Genomic DNA, 13,486 nt, shown 5'->3' on the forward strand with positions numbered 1-13,486 from the left:
TGTAAACAAACGCATTTGCTGTTCTTTTTTTTAGAGGAACAAAAGAACAAAAATTGTATTCCGGGAAATAGAGACAAAAATTTGCCAAACAAGGCCTTAGTGTCTACTTTTGTTTTTTCTTCATTCATCCCTTGTTTTTAGGAAAGAAAACAACTCATCAAATTGCGTATTTACAAGGAAAAACCCGACCAACATGACTGATGACAAAATGTTTCAATTGAAGAGACCAAAATATAACAACGGCAAGAGCGGATGATCTAGTAACGGGACCAATTGCTTGGTTCTTGTTCTCTATGTTCGTGAAAGTCGCCGTATCCATCATTCGTCGATATGTTCCCTTCACCAAAAAGACAGGCAGCACTAAAGTTTCTTGCTGGGCTAATCGCTGCATTACCATACCAGTGGTCCTAGATAAAACTACAGCAGGAGCATGCCGCTCCCTACTTGCATCATTTGGAATAGCTCAAATACAAAATCAGCATGTCATGCAAAACGAGTAACCACCTATTTCGGTCGCTTATATGGACAATAGGCACCGAGCTACTTTTTATCTAAACACAAATTTAGAGATGAAAGAGCTAATTTGCTGGTTGGCTTAGCATGTGTTTGTTGGGTGGTTTTGGGCCAAGTATAATTACCGACGACAGGTATATCCGGTGTGAGATTATTTCAATTACTCTACAATTGAACGTTTAGATTTCTAATCGGGATAGGCATAATAAAACATGAAATTCAGAGATTTTACTATGTTTTATCAACTATTAGTTAAATCGCAGTAATAAAAATAATATATTCATATTATATTATATTATGTACATTATTTGGTATATAAAGACATGTTAGTGTAAATAAATCTAAAAGTTCATAAATAGAGATGGTAAAATCTCTTATGACAATCTAGCCTACATTATTTTTATTTTCTTTTTTGTTTTTTCTCTTTTTTTAATTATTTTCTTCTTTGGTTCTTTTTTCCCCTTCATCATTCTCCAACAAAATTTTATTGAATAGTATACTATACTAAGATACCTAAAATACTAAAATACCTAAAATATGTAATAATAATAAATATATATTTATATTTATATTTTGAATTTATATTATAAGATATAATTAATTTCGAATATATAATAAAAATAAATTAAATTAAAAACTAAATTGTTACTTTTTGTTATTTTGAATTTATTATATTGGAATTCAAAGGTTATTTATATTGAAATATAATTTTAATTTTATTAATCTAAGAAATTTGTTATTTGAGAAAAATAAATTTTCTTTTGATGAATCTTAAAAATTCTATTTACCTTTATCTCACCTTTCCTATTTGATAATTTTTTTGGGTAAAATATCCCTAAAAGTCACCAAACGTAGAATATGCTAAATTTTATTTTCACTGCCAAATGCAGTCTTATTGTTTAAGGAACATGAAACAATTAAAATTAAGAAATCAACTGCCCAATTTTTATTTAAGAAATTGCACTTGATAAAATTCCCTGGTTGTCATTGAAGTGCAATTACCAACTCCATGTGAGATAAATATTATTCCATAACAATTTGGGCCTCCGGTTCTGGGCTTTTTGTTAAAGCCCAAAGTCCAATTGTGATCCCGAGCCCAATCCGGCCTTACTTTAACGCCGGCTGCCTCGGCCTTGCTCGCAGCTCGCCGACGAGTAAAGCGGTTGAAGATTGGCCCCGGACGACAACGAGCGACGCTCCGACGGAGGAAGACGACGGCGACGACACGTTCTGCGGAATCTGCCTGTGACGGAGAAGGAATGAGCCATCGGAGGCGAAAACTCGGCTCACAAGATGAATGGTTTCTGCTGCTCTGCGATCTCCGCGACCCGGCTGCTCATTGTTGTTGTGTGAGCTTAAGTGTCACTGCATATTCCAAGGGCATTGGTTTTGCCATGACCGTGCTGTTCCGAGGGATGAGCATGCCGAAACTGTCCTAGGAGAGAGAGCCGCAAATCGGGCATGCATCGAAGCCACATCGACCGAGCCGCGAGTTTCCATCCAGGATTGTTGCAAGAGATAGCAGTGCCTCCGACGTCGGGGGCGGCCCGCAACCGGTGTAAATAGAAGTTGCGATGGTGAATGTGCAGCAGCTTTGCAGCACAAGGTCAGTCACGTTGCTGAAAATCGTCTAGGCATGAGTCCCCCAGGCATCGGAAGGCAGAACCTGGAAGACATCCGGGATTACTCAAATAAATCTGCCGGACCGTCGTCGCCGTGCTGCGTTACTCATCGAGAAGACGATTGCTGAGTCCTTCTGCGGCATCTTCTGCCGCTTCGGCGTCGGGATCTCGTAATCCTTCTTCTGCCATACTTGGGGGCAAGCATTGCTTGTCCGATCTCCTCTTGTCGAGCTCAGTTCGAAGCTGCTTAGCCGCCGTAAACAGCTATGCTCGTCAAGCGACCTTCTGCTTATTCATGGATTGCAGTCAGTGAATAGATATGATAACACCGACATCTCTAAGGGCGTAATCTTGATTGAGTTTCTTCGGCATAACATAGTTGCACACAGCTTAATTTTCAGGATGTATTTAGTTTTTACTAGTGATATATTCATTCGTCTCAAGTTTTTTGATTGGCATGTCTCGAGAAAAATTATTTAATCAGTCCTAAATTTTTCAATTTTTATTCAATTTTAATTATAAACTTTTGTGTGTAATTTCAATGTGGTCTTTCCAACTAATTTTTGTTGGAAATGACGGACGTGACAGTCCAATCATTACTGCATAGAAATTTCAAGAGATGATTTAGGATTGAACTTAGCAAATTTGACAAATTTAGGAATAAATTAACATTTATACAATAGGTCTATAACTAATCGGGGCAAATTTCCCCGTGTATCTTGGACTTATGTGCATGTGGACCCTAACAATTCATTGATCATATTTGTGCGTCAACGTTAAATCTGCCAAGAGAAACTTAGGAATAATTTCAAGAGGACATGCCTAACTAAACTGATCCTGAAGCGGACACGAACAGAGTAAAGAAAGGAGGACACCCACTTCCATCGCATGCTATATAGCTGGGTGACTTGACTTTGAGTTGACATTGGACATTGGACATTGGGTTTGTCTTTTTCCTTTTTTTCCTTGGACAGGACGTTCCCAAAAGAAGAAGAAGATGAATGGAGCACATGGTTGTTTATGTGGACAGAAAGTTAGGTGTGGGGTCAGTTGGTCTCTATCTCACCTTCAACGTCAATCATTCCTTTTCAGCGTTCAACTGCTTGTGGGCATATCTGTTTACTTTTCTTTGACATTTTTTTTTTTGGTGCCGGAGGAATCATCTCAACTGGTAGCTGAATTGTAAATCCCCAGGTGTTACGTAAAGGGAGGACCCATCATCCCCGGCAGCACACTTAAGTCACTAAGTAACTCCGCTAGAACTTTCGCTTCGCGAAGGTTTCGAACTCCTCACATTCCTCGCAAAGGTTTATTGAAGCCAACCCAGCGGAGCCACCACAGTCGGTGGTTTTTCTTTGACATTATTTGTTTCCAAACAATGATTGATTTATAAAATATATGTATTTTTAAATAATCACTTTATCAATCCATAAAAATATTTTAGATATAAATTGTTGTCAATAGTGAATGATTTTTATTGACCAATTATTTTAAGTAATACAAGCAATCTTTTTTAGAAAAACGATTTCCAAATCATTCACTTTTTCTGTGAAATAAATAGAGCCTAATTATTTATATTTATAATTTCATGTTCTTTTAATTTCATGCTAAGAACCTCAGTTTTTTTTTTTTTTTTTTTGTTACAGTCGGTAGCCGGCGGATAAATCCTGGAGCGACGCTAGCGGAGGATCCACCACACTGACGTCGTGCTTAAAACCCCGTGCATCCAGCGGGATTCGAACTCCCCACCTCCTCGTAAAGGATCAGTAGAGCCTTATCCAACTGAGCCACCTCAGGCGGTGGTTAAGTCCCTCATTCACAGTTGTTTTGATCACGCCTTTTAATTTCTTGTCCACAAGCTATCTCAATTTTTGCAATCAAGTCCTTCCGTTAGTGTAGAGAAGGGTCCGGACATTTTAGCATTTGAAGGGCCGCCACTGGATTGTGCAGTCACGTCTTATTCACTCAAGTGTCTTAATCTTTATTGCGTGGTTTATTTTTCTCCCACTAGTTTTGAGTGCTTTCCCTTTCCCTGGTGGTCAAACTTGGGTCTGGTTCAAAATCCTAGAGAGAGAGAGAACTCAATTTCAGCACGGCATTCATCCATGTCCTTTTGATTGTCTTATCTTGTCATGGCGATGTGAAATCCTGTGGAGACCGGCTCTTCCACAGGCGAGAAGGCTGGAGGAGTCACCGGCGGTTCAATTCGCCAGCTGAACCTAACCTTCGGATCTTGGACGGGGAGGAGGAGGAGGAGGAGACACGTTTTGTTTGGTGCAGCTATCAAATTTATGATTTTATAATATGGCAGTCGCCTTGTTTTATCACATGGTTCGCATGGCTAATATCATATATACGTGGAAACATTAGCTCTAAACACTTCTAAGAGGTCATTTTCTAACTCGGAATTTCGTACTCAATTGCCCAAATTTCAAAATCTTCAATCACTTATCAACCTACCTAAAGTTTTTTAGCTCAAGTATTGAATTTTCTACGTTGAATCATTGGTTAGCTTAATTTATTTTGTGACCGAGAACTTTAAAGTGCATTGTACTTATCTTGGCTTTTAGGTTTCTTTTCTTCTTCTTCTTCTTTTTTTTTTTTGAAAAATAAATGATTTTGAAAATATTTTTCTAAAATCAATTGTTTGTATCGGTTGACGTAATTAGTTAATGAGAAAACTTTATATTATCTATAACAATTTATGTCTCAAAATTTTATAGATAATGATAATATTTTTTCATTTGTTCATTTGCATACTCAATAAAATGATCGTTTTTAGTTGTTTTTTCTAATTACTCATTTGCCGTGAAACACACGGAGCCTTAATTTTTGCCCATTAGTTAGTATTATTGTTGTTTGAAAATTAACGATTGTCTAACATTATAATTCACGGGTTCTCCTCTTCGTCTCTTCATGTTTTCTCTATATTGGTCATCGCTTCAAGGCTTGAATCGTTGTTCAGTTGGTATTTTGAAACTTTCAAAACATAACATGTATCATAAAAACTACAAAAAAAAAAAAAAAAAAAACTATGTAATGTGAAAAAGTAATGGATCTCGAATCGTGATCAAGAAAGTTATAAAAAAAATCATAAATCTAATGTACTCATGTCAATTCAGTGCTAATTTTTTTAATTTGATCAATTTAATCTTAAACATTTTGTCAATTTGCCAATTAAGTCATTTCAGCCGGTTTTAGTTAGAAATCGCTAACATAGACAATTTTGGTAATCTTTAAATTCTTTTTGAATTTTCCTTTTTCTTTTCTTTTCTCATTGTGCCAGCGAGGGTCACTATCGACCACATTGGCCTTGTACAAGGCCATCAACGTCTCGCCACGAAGGCCTTGAACGAGGCCATCGTAGCACGTGATTCATCCAAGTTCTCTTGATTCTCTTTTATTGTGATGGAGATATGAAATCCTGTGGAAAACACCTCTTCCGCCGGCGGTTCAATCCGCTAGGTGAACCTAACCTTCGGATTCTTGAACGGAGGAGGAGACAAGTTTTGTTTGGTATAACTATAGAAATTATGATTTTATATTAAATTCTATTTTATCGTATGGTTCTCATGGCTAATTCTTTAATGAAGACCAAATCCAAACATACATTCCAAGCATGAGGTGTATTGCTCTAAGAGGTCATATTCAACTTGAAATTTCCTATTAATTGTCCCGATGCAAAACCTTTGAAAAAAATTACCAATTCAGTTCTCGAATGGATGAATGCCATTTCAATTATAAAATTTCCAATTTTGTTAATATAATCCTAAACTTTCATGCAAAATTTCAATAGTCTTTTCAGCCAATTGCCACTGAAAGATCATTGACGTGGCAATATCCTAGTTTTAGGGTGACCGGCAATGACTAGATGTCACATTGGCGATATCCGGCATCAACTGACCGGAAGAATTACATTGGAATTTTGGGGAAAAAATTAGGACTATATTGACAAATTTAAAAAGTTTAAGACTGAATTGACATTCGTATAATAAATTTATGGCTAAATTGTTAATTATCCCATAAATCTTCAATCACTTGTCAACTTAGCTAAACTAAATCACTAACTTTGTAGGGCATTTTTTCTAAAAAGGATGTATTGATTAATTTAATTTTTTTTGGACCGAGAGCTTTAAATTGTCTAGTACTTATCTTGTCCTTTATTCTTATCCATTACTTAGTTTATTGCGGTTTACAGATTTAGCAATCTACATTGGAATTAAAATATTATTACCAAACGGTTGCGTCCATTAGCTTCATTTTCCTAAAGAATGAAAATAAAGAGAGCACCATTAATGTTACTTAATCCTTTTTCTCCTCTTCATCTTCTCCATGCTTTCTCTATATTGGCCATCTCTTCAAGGCTACAGTCATCCTCATCGGAGCTAATCGCATCGAATCACGAAGTCCATCAAGCAAATCATTTGTTTTTAAGACGGTATCATCGATTTGCCTTACTCGGAAATTTAATCTCTTTCCTAAATTCCAATGGCAAACTTAGCTTTGTCGTGGAAAAAATGAAACTCATTCAACCATGTGAAATTGTGATTGTCGAATTGAGATAAGAATATGGTCAAGTCGAAATATCGAGCTTATGGATGAAAAAATTGAAAGTGGATCCGAATTGCATGACTAAATTAGACTGAAAGTCACCCTCACTTTTCCACGTTTAAATTGGCGGTGCACGAGGTGGAACGTTAGGTACGGAGATTGTCGGATTTCCATGGCCTGCACGTGTTATAATATTATATTGTACTCTTCCAATGGGCCCCACATCGTGTTGTTATTACATTCCGAGGGGGGGAAAATAAACAAAAAATTAGAAAAAAATTAATTAAAAGAAGCAAAAAAATTTAAGGAAAAGGACCCCACGCTAGCCGAAGCGGCGGAACGGATGCAACACAAAGTCAAAAGACCGGTAGGAAAGGCAATTGAAATTTTGTTCTCTTGGCTCAAGACCTGAATTCGAAGCATCGCACCTCTTGCTTCTCTTGGAGCACCTCGAGGAGCAGGGAATTAGATCCTCTAGCAAATTAGTCTTATCGGCTTAGGACAGGCCATTGTTGCACCTAGGGGTGTCAGTAACCGAACCGAAAACCGAAAATCGAACCGAAAAATTCGGTTTTTTTTTCGATTTTCATTCGATTTTCATTAAAACCGAAATTTTTTTGGTTTGGTTCGGTTTTATCGGTTAACCGAATCGAACCGAATCAACAAATAAAAGTGGAGAAATAAAATGAGTTCAGTTCAAAAAAAAAAAAGAAAATCAAAAATCAAAAGTTTAAAACTAAAAACCCAAAAAACCGAACCGAACCATTGGAAGACTTTTCTAACGGTTCGGTTCGGTTCGAGTGGGAGATCAATCAATTGATCAGAGAGACCGGACACTCTGTAATTAGTGAAAATGCGCGTAAAATTAACTTGGGCTCACTGTAAACATTGCAAAAACTAAAGTTATTAGATAAATGCGTTGTTTAATATTTAAATATTTTAACACTTCATTCGAAATTGGATTTTAACTTAAGTATAGAGCGTCAAAGATGAGCCTTAAAAATTTGAATTTCAGGATCTTTTGATAGCATGAAAAAAAATTGCCAAAAATTTGATTATTTTAAAATTTTAGTTATTAGATGAAGATACGATTTAATATTTAAATATTTTAACAGTTCTCGTGTACCGTGAGCATGCAAGTAAAGCTCCACATACATTGGATGACATTGTTATAAACTGAACCATAAGCTTTAGATTTTGAACATTCATGCCGGAGAGATATAGAGAGTTGAAAGGGAGTTAGACCAACTCGCCTCACAGGCTAACACCTAACTTTCTCCAGCAAAACCCACGGACAAGCGCATTAATCTCCCTATCCACGCGCTCCATTTAAGATTTCCTCTCTGTCCTACTTCAACACTAGGTTCAACTTCCCCACTCTATCCCCTTCTATTGCGGGGCATGGCAAGAAAGTGAAAGCACAGAGAGAGAGAGAGAGAGAGGAGGAGGAGGGAGGGAGAGAATGGCTGTGCAAAAGGCAATGTTGAATTCAACAAGCAAAGGCATTGAGAAGAAATGGGTGTGCATTTTGCTTGTGCTGGCGTCTGCCTCGGCTGCTTCATCTCAGTACATTGTGGAGACACTCCCCGGGTTTTCTGGAACACTACCTTTCACGCTGGAAACCGGGTCAGTTTGGATTCTTTCACGTCATCTCTCTCTCTCTCTCTCTCTCTCTCTCTCGATCGACAGTGATTTGAACTGGAGTTGCTTCATAAGTTGCGATCCGCGACACTTTGTATTGGACTGCAACAATAATGAGCCGACTTAGGGCAGTCTGTGGCCGGAGGTGTGGTATCACGGTGGCGCCATACATAGAATATGTGATTGCTTTTTCACCAATAGTTTCTTTGATATTAGCATTTGGTGATGCATGATGGTGCTAAGATTGCAGAATTTTTTAAAAAATGAAGACACACCGGCTAAAGGGAACTTTGCAGTTTAGTCCCTACAATTTATGACTTATCTCAACTGGGTCCTAGAGTTTCTGATTGCATCTATATAAGTCCTTCCACAGTCCTGTTCGGCAGAGTCCTTTCTAATCTTGGAATTTAAACTGATAGAAGATTTTGAGAACAATTCTGACCTTGCAGCAAAATAACTGCCAAAATTGCGTACTTTTCTTTTGAAGGGTGATGGTTCGACAGATAAAATCGACAGGATTAAAGTGAGACAAGTAACAATGTCTAAGAACAAAATGTGTAAAATAACTCTGATGATGTTGGGTACCCAGTAAAGTTATTGATAGTTAGCCTGCACAAATAATCACTTATTAGATGAATTGATTCGTTGTTGAATCACAACCCATTCGATTTTCTAGTGCGTATATGCTAACGTTGGAAATGTTTTGCATAAGAGTTCTTCCTTCAAACAAGTAAAATTATGTTCTTTAGAGGATGAGAATGCCCACCTAAATTCCTGGTGTACACGAGCAGATAAGTCTTAACTCACTTTGATGTACTTACTGACATACATCGGCTGCACCAGAATTTTCTCTACCCACTATGCTTTAGCCATCAGGTTCTCCTAACTTTCCATAACAACAACACTCAAAAGTCACTACGAAATGACCAATCTTTCAAAGAATTCTGCTGACCTATGTTTGGCTCCTCCCAACAATATTGGAATGCTAGCATGAACTCTCTAACAATGGCTTGTATCAGTCCAAGCAAACTCGACTCCACTTGCTTTTGCAATCTCTTTCTCTGTTTCTGTACCTTTCCGGCTCTGCATTTGCTAGCTGGATTGCTAAGGAATTACTGGTTTATCCCGGTTTGGTTCTGCTAACTCTTTAAACAGGGTGAACTAGTGTTGCGACTGTACTTCTTATTTCAAAATGCAGGGATGGATTTGACTTCTTCAGCGATCTTAATAGGGTATGTTGGTTGATGCAGGTACATAACCGTTGGCGACGTTGAGTTCTTCTACTACTTCGTGCAGTCTACCGGGAATCCTGGAGTCGATCCTCTTCTGCTTTACATGAATGGAGGTCCTGGGTGTTCGGGTTTGAATGCCTTCTTGTTCCAGCTTGGTCAGTTTCTTATTCAACACAATCCCCCCCTATTATGTTATCACTTTCATTATGATGCTGCAATTGTGTCCAAGTAGGTGTTACCGTGTAGTATCTTGATGTCATGCAGGTCCACTTAAATTCAATATTACTGATTATACTGGGGGTTTGCCGACGTTAATTTACGAGCCAGATGCGTGGACTAAGGTAAATTGAGAAGTAACATATGTGCCCATGATTTTGGATTATTAAACAATATACTGAACCTCAATTTAATCGAAATCTCGTCCTCTTATTGACTTCGTACTGACTTTTCACCCCCCAAATCTATCAGACAGCCAACATTATATTCATAGATGCACCAGTTGGCGCGGGTTTCTCCTATGCAACGACGGCATCGGCATACGATTCGACAGACACATCCAATACTGCACAGATGCAGGCCTTCTTAAGAAATGTGAGTGAAATTCTTCACAGATCATGGTGGTTGTCTCATGCGGGTTTGAAACGAATGCTAATTTGTGTATGCGATGCAGTGGTTGGCAGAACATCCGAGTTTCCAAACCAATCCAGTGTTTGTTGGTAGCGATTCTTATGCCGGTGTATATACTCCCATGCTTGCTACAGCGATTCTACAAGGTATCAAATCTATTCTATTAACCTGATTGAATGGGATAAAAATGCACGTTGACTTCTTTCCACAACTATTGATGGCTATGAAGTTTACATTTTCGCTTCTTGTTCCAAAATCTGCAGGGAATGAAGCTGGATTTGAACCATATGTCCACCTTAAGGTGTGAAAAAGCTTGCTCCTCATCCTAATTTTTCCTTCTTGAGTTTGACATAAGCTGTACCTTGGGTTAATATACTGATCCTCTCTTTGTTGAATCATTTTCAGGGGATGATATTATCATGTCCCCACACGTTCACCGATCTTGAAACGAACTCAAAAATTCCATTTGCTCATAGGTTGGCCCTCGTCTCAGATGCACTTTATGAGGTAAATGAATGAAAAATCATGTGTGGACTTATTGATGCGAGACTAGTTGAGCATTTGTGATTCCTGGGTATGACAAAATCTTATCCCTTTATCAGTCTTTAGAAGAAAATTGCGGTGGGAATTTTGTGGATTCAACGAACACGACCTGCACAGAGGATCTGGCAGCGTACGATGAGGTTAGAAAATGTGCATCCTTGATGGATACTTATGAAGTAGACTTGTTCTTTTTCCTCACCAAAACTCTTGTTTGGTTTGAGATTTATTGGACATAAAGTTTGAGCAGAGATGTTTGGTTCTTTCTGTCTTATTTCCAGCTAATCGAATTGATCAGCAAGCAAAATGTTCTTGAACCTGATTGTGCTTTCCTCTCACCAAAATCGAATAAAGCTTTCAAATCAGCAATATCAAACCAAGAGAAGCACAGGAGGTCCATCCAAGAGTTCACCAAGGATTATCTTGTGTCACTGCCGAGACCTCGCGATCTTTGGTGCAAGGTCTCTCTCTCTCCCTCTCTCTCTCTCTCTCCTCTCTCTGTCTCTGTCTCTGTCTCTCTCTAAATCTGTTTTCTAATTCTTTCATTGAATGTTACAGAATTTCGACTATCTACTTGTCGATATATGGGGTAATTATCCAGGCGTACAAGATGCTCTTGGTGTTCGACAAGTATGTACATGTTTTGCCATGAGTCTCTCATCCAAATTTGTTCGCTCTTGAGAAAACTAGCCAGATAGTCTTATCTTTATCGTGTCAATTTGTAGGGAACCGTCAGCGAATTTTTCAGGTGTAACATTTCCTTATCCTACACCGTAGATGTCGACAATGTGCTTGATTATCATAAGAATCTCACCAGTCTGGGCATGCAAGTTCTAGTTTTCAGGTAAAATCTGATAAAACCCATGTTGACAATATTTTAGGGCAGATGTGAAATTCAGCAAAAAGAAAGAATACTTCGTCCGACCGGTGATGAATAGCTCTTTCTTTGCAGTGGTGATCATGACATGGTTATTCCACATAACGGTATTGAAACCTGGATAAAGTGGCTTGATTTGACGACGGATGTAGATTGGAGACCATGGTTTGTAGATGGCCAAGTTGCAGGGTAAGCTCATGAAGAGTTTGGTCTATCACTAGCTTTCGGTTGAAGTTATTCTTCATTCTCCCTCTCGTTTGACCTTGATGATTTAAGAGCTTCCAAATTCACCATGTTTTAACAGGTACACGGAGAAGTATACAGATGGCGGATATCGATTGACTTATGCGACAATTAAGGTAAGAACTCCGACTTCAGTGCCGTCTCTTCCTTCTCTTCGAGTTGTTTTTGGTGTGGTAATACTTTTGTTCTTCTGTTAACGCCTTTAACACAGGGATCGGGCCACTCGCCTCCAGAGTACAAACGCAGAGAATGTTACAAGATGTTTGAGAGATGGATTCATTACTATCCTTTGTAGATCCACACGTTTAAGAGTGTGTGCTAGGATAAATTCAGTCGCTAAATTATGAAAAAGTGTATTCACGAGTCATTTAGCCTCGTTGTGATTGATGTAATCGGAAGAACATCCATTGAGTTACCAAAATAAGCGACATATATTAGGCCAGGTTTGGAAGGTCCATTGAGCAACGGTTACTACCTTTCAAGCTCGGGTCCTAAGTCCGTGTCGGAAATCGATTACTTCATTTTGCGTTCAAGAGCACTTAGAATGTGACCGATGATATGATGATATGACGATCTACGTAAAATGACCTAGTAGACATGTACTTAAACATAAAATCTGCAGTTTCCGTATCAACTGAAGAAGAAGGAATGCGCAATTATATGTTTGTAGAACTAAGGCCAGGAGTCATCACTTAAAGTCATTTCACATCGATGTCTTTCTTTCAAGATGAAAGAGAGATTTCTTTTTGGTTGCCCTAAAGTTGAAGGCAGAGCCACAATGAGACTGAACCACCCTCCTTGATGAAGTTGTAGCCATTGGACAGTACCCGCTACCTAAAACCAAGAAACCTGCCCAATTAGCGCATAGATTTCCCCGTACCTCAGTCTAAGAAACTGATCTCACATCATCTGCTTCCTAAGGCGTGATTGAGAGAACGCCCTCGCCTGGGGCAAAGCAGGGGAATCGATGAAAGAGAGCAAAGCCAGCAGTACCTCATTAGAAACAAAACATAATACTGTTTGATAAACTACAGATGCACATCACACATGAAAATAGAGCCAAAAGTTGACATGCCTTTTGGGTAACAATTCCCACACTAATCCAGAAAATGCACAGCAAGGCAAAAGGAGGATCGAGAGAGACCCAGCAATAGATTTATCCATCCCTACACACTAATCAAGAACATGCACAACGATTTGCTTACCATCTACACAAACTATTGACAACATAATAGACAATCTTACATGTTTGCCCATCAAAACTGATGGCAGACTGCACTCTGTTTTGCCGCCCAACTTCCCACGCATTGACCACCACCAGTCCTATGCCCTGTCATACTGCAAAGAAAGCATGTGTTCTCCAGGACTTCGAAGTCAATCCTCTGCGTTAAATCCTCGAACCTCACCCCAGAGGCTTTGTGAGGTCAACTTCCATGCACTCTCAAAAAGGGCCTAAAGCACAAAAAAATCTGTTTCTTAATTGTTTATTAAGCCAATCTTATTTGATGCAGGGTGTGTTTCTCGGGTTTATGTATCGTGCCACGTAATTTTTGTGGCTTGTGGTGATGCAACCTTCAGTAGCAGCATGCCTTCAGCTAAAATTGAACCCTCCTATCACCAGCAAGGATGGCCCAGTAGAC

The 13,486-nt window shown here is 38.6% G+C and overlaps 1 protein-coding gene across 1 annotated transcript; it reads left to right on the plus strand.

Moving 5' to 3' along the window:
* Positions 1-8,029: 8,029 nt before the first annotated feature.
* Positions 8,030-12,328, plus strand: LOC104453008 (serine carboxypeptidase-like 18). The gene is made up of 14 exons (XM_010067512.3): positions 8,030-8,312; positions 9,578-9,714; positions 9,824-9,900; positions 10,028-10,150; positions 10,230-10,332; positions 10,450-10,487; positions 10,592-10,693; positions 10,789-10,869; positions 11,008-11,187; positions 11,285-11,356; positions 11,452-11,570; positions 11,679-11,792; positions 11,908-11,962; positions 12,058-12,328. Exons 1-14 carry the CDS (start codon positions 8,149-8,151, stop codon positions 12,139-12,141), a joined length of 1,449 nt encoding a protein of 482 aa, XP_010065814.2. The 5' UTR covers positions 8,030-8,148; the 3' UTR covers positions 12,142-12,328.
* Positions 12,329-13,486: the final 1,158 nt, after the last annotated feature.

This window comes from Eucalyptus grandis, chromosome 7, assembly GCF_016545825.1.
Source record: "Eucalyptus grandis isolate ANBG69807.140 chromosome 7, ASM1654582v1, whole genome shotgun sequence".
Taxonomy (NCBI): domain Eukaryota; kingdom Viridiplantae; phylum Streptophyta; class Magnoliopsida; order Myrtales; family Myrtaceae; genus Eucalyptus; species Eucalyptus grandis.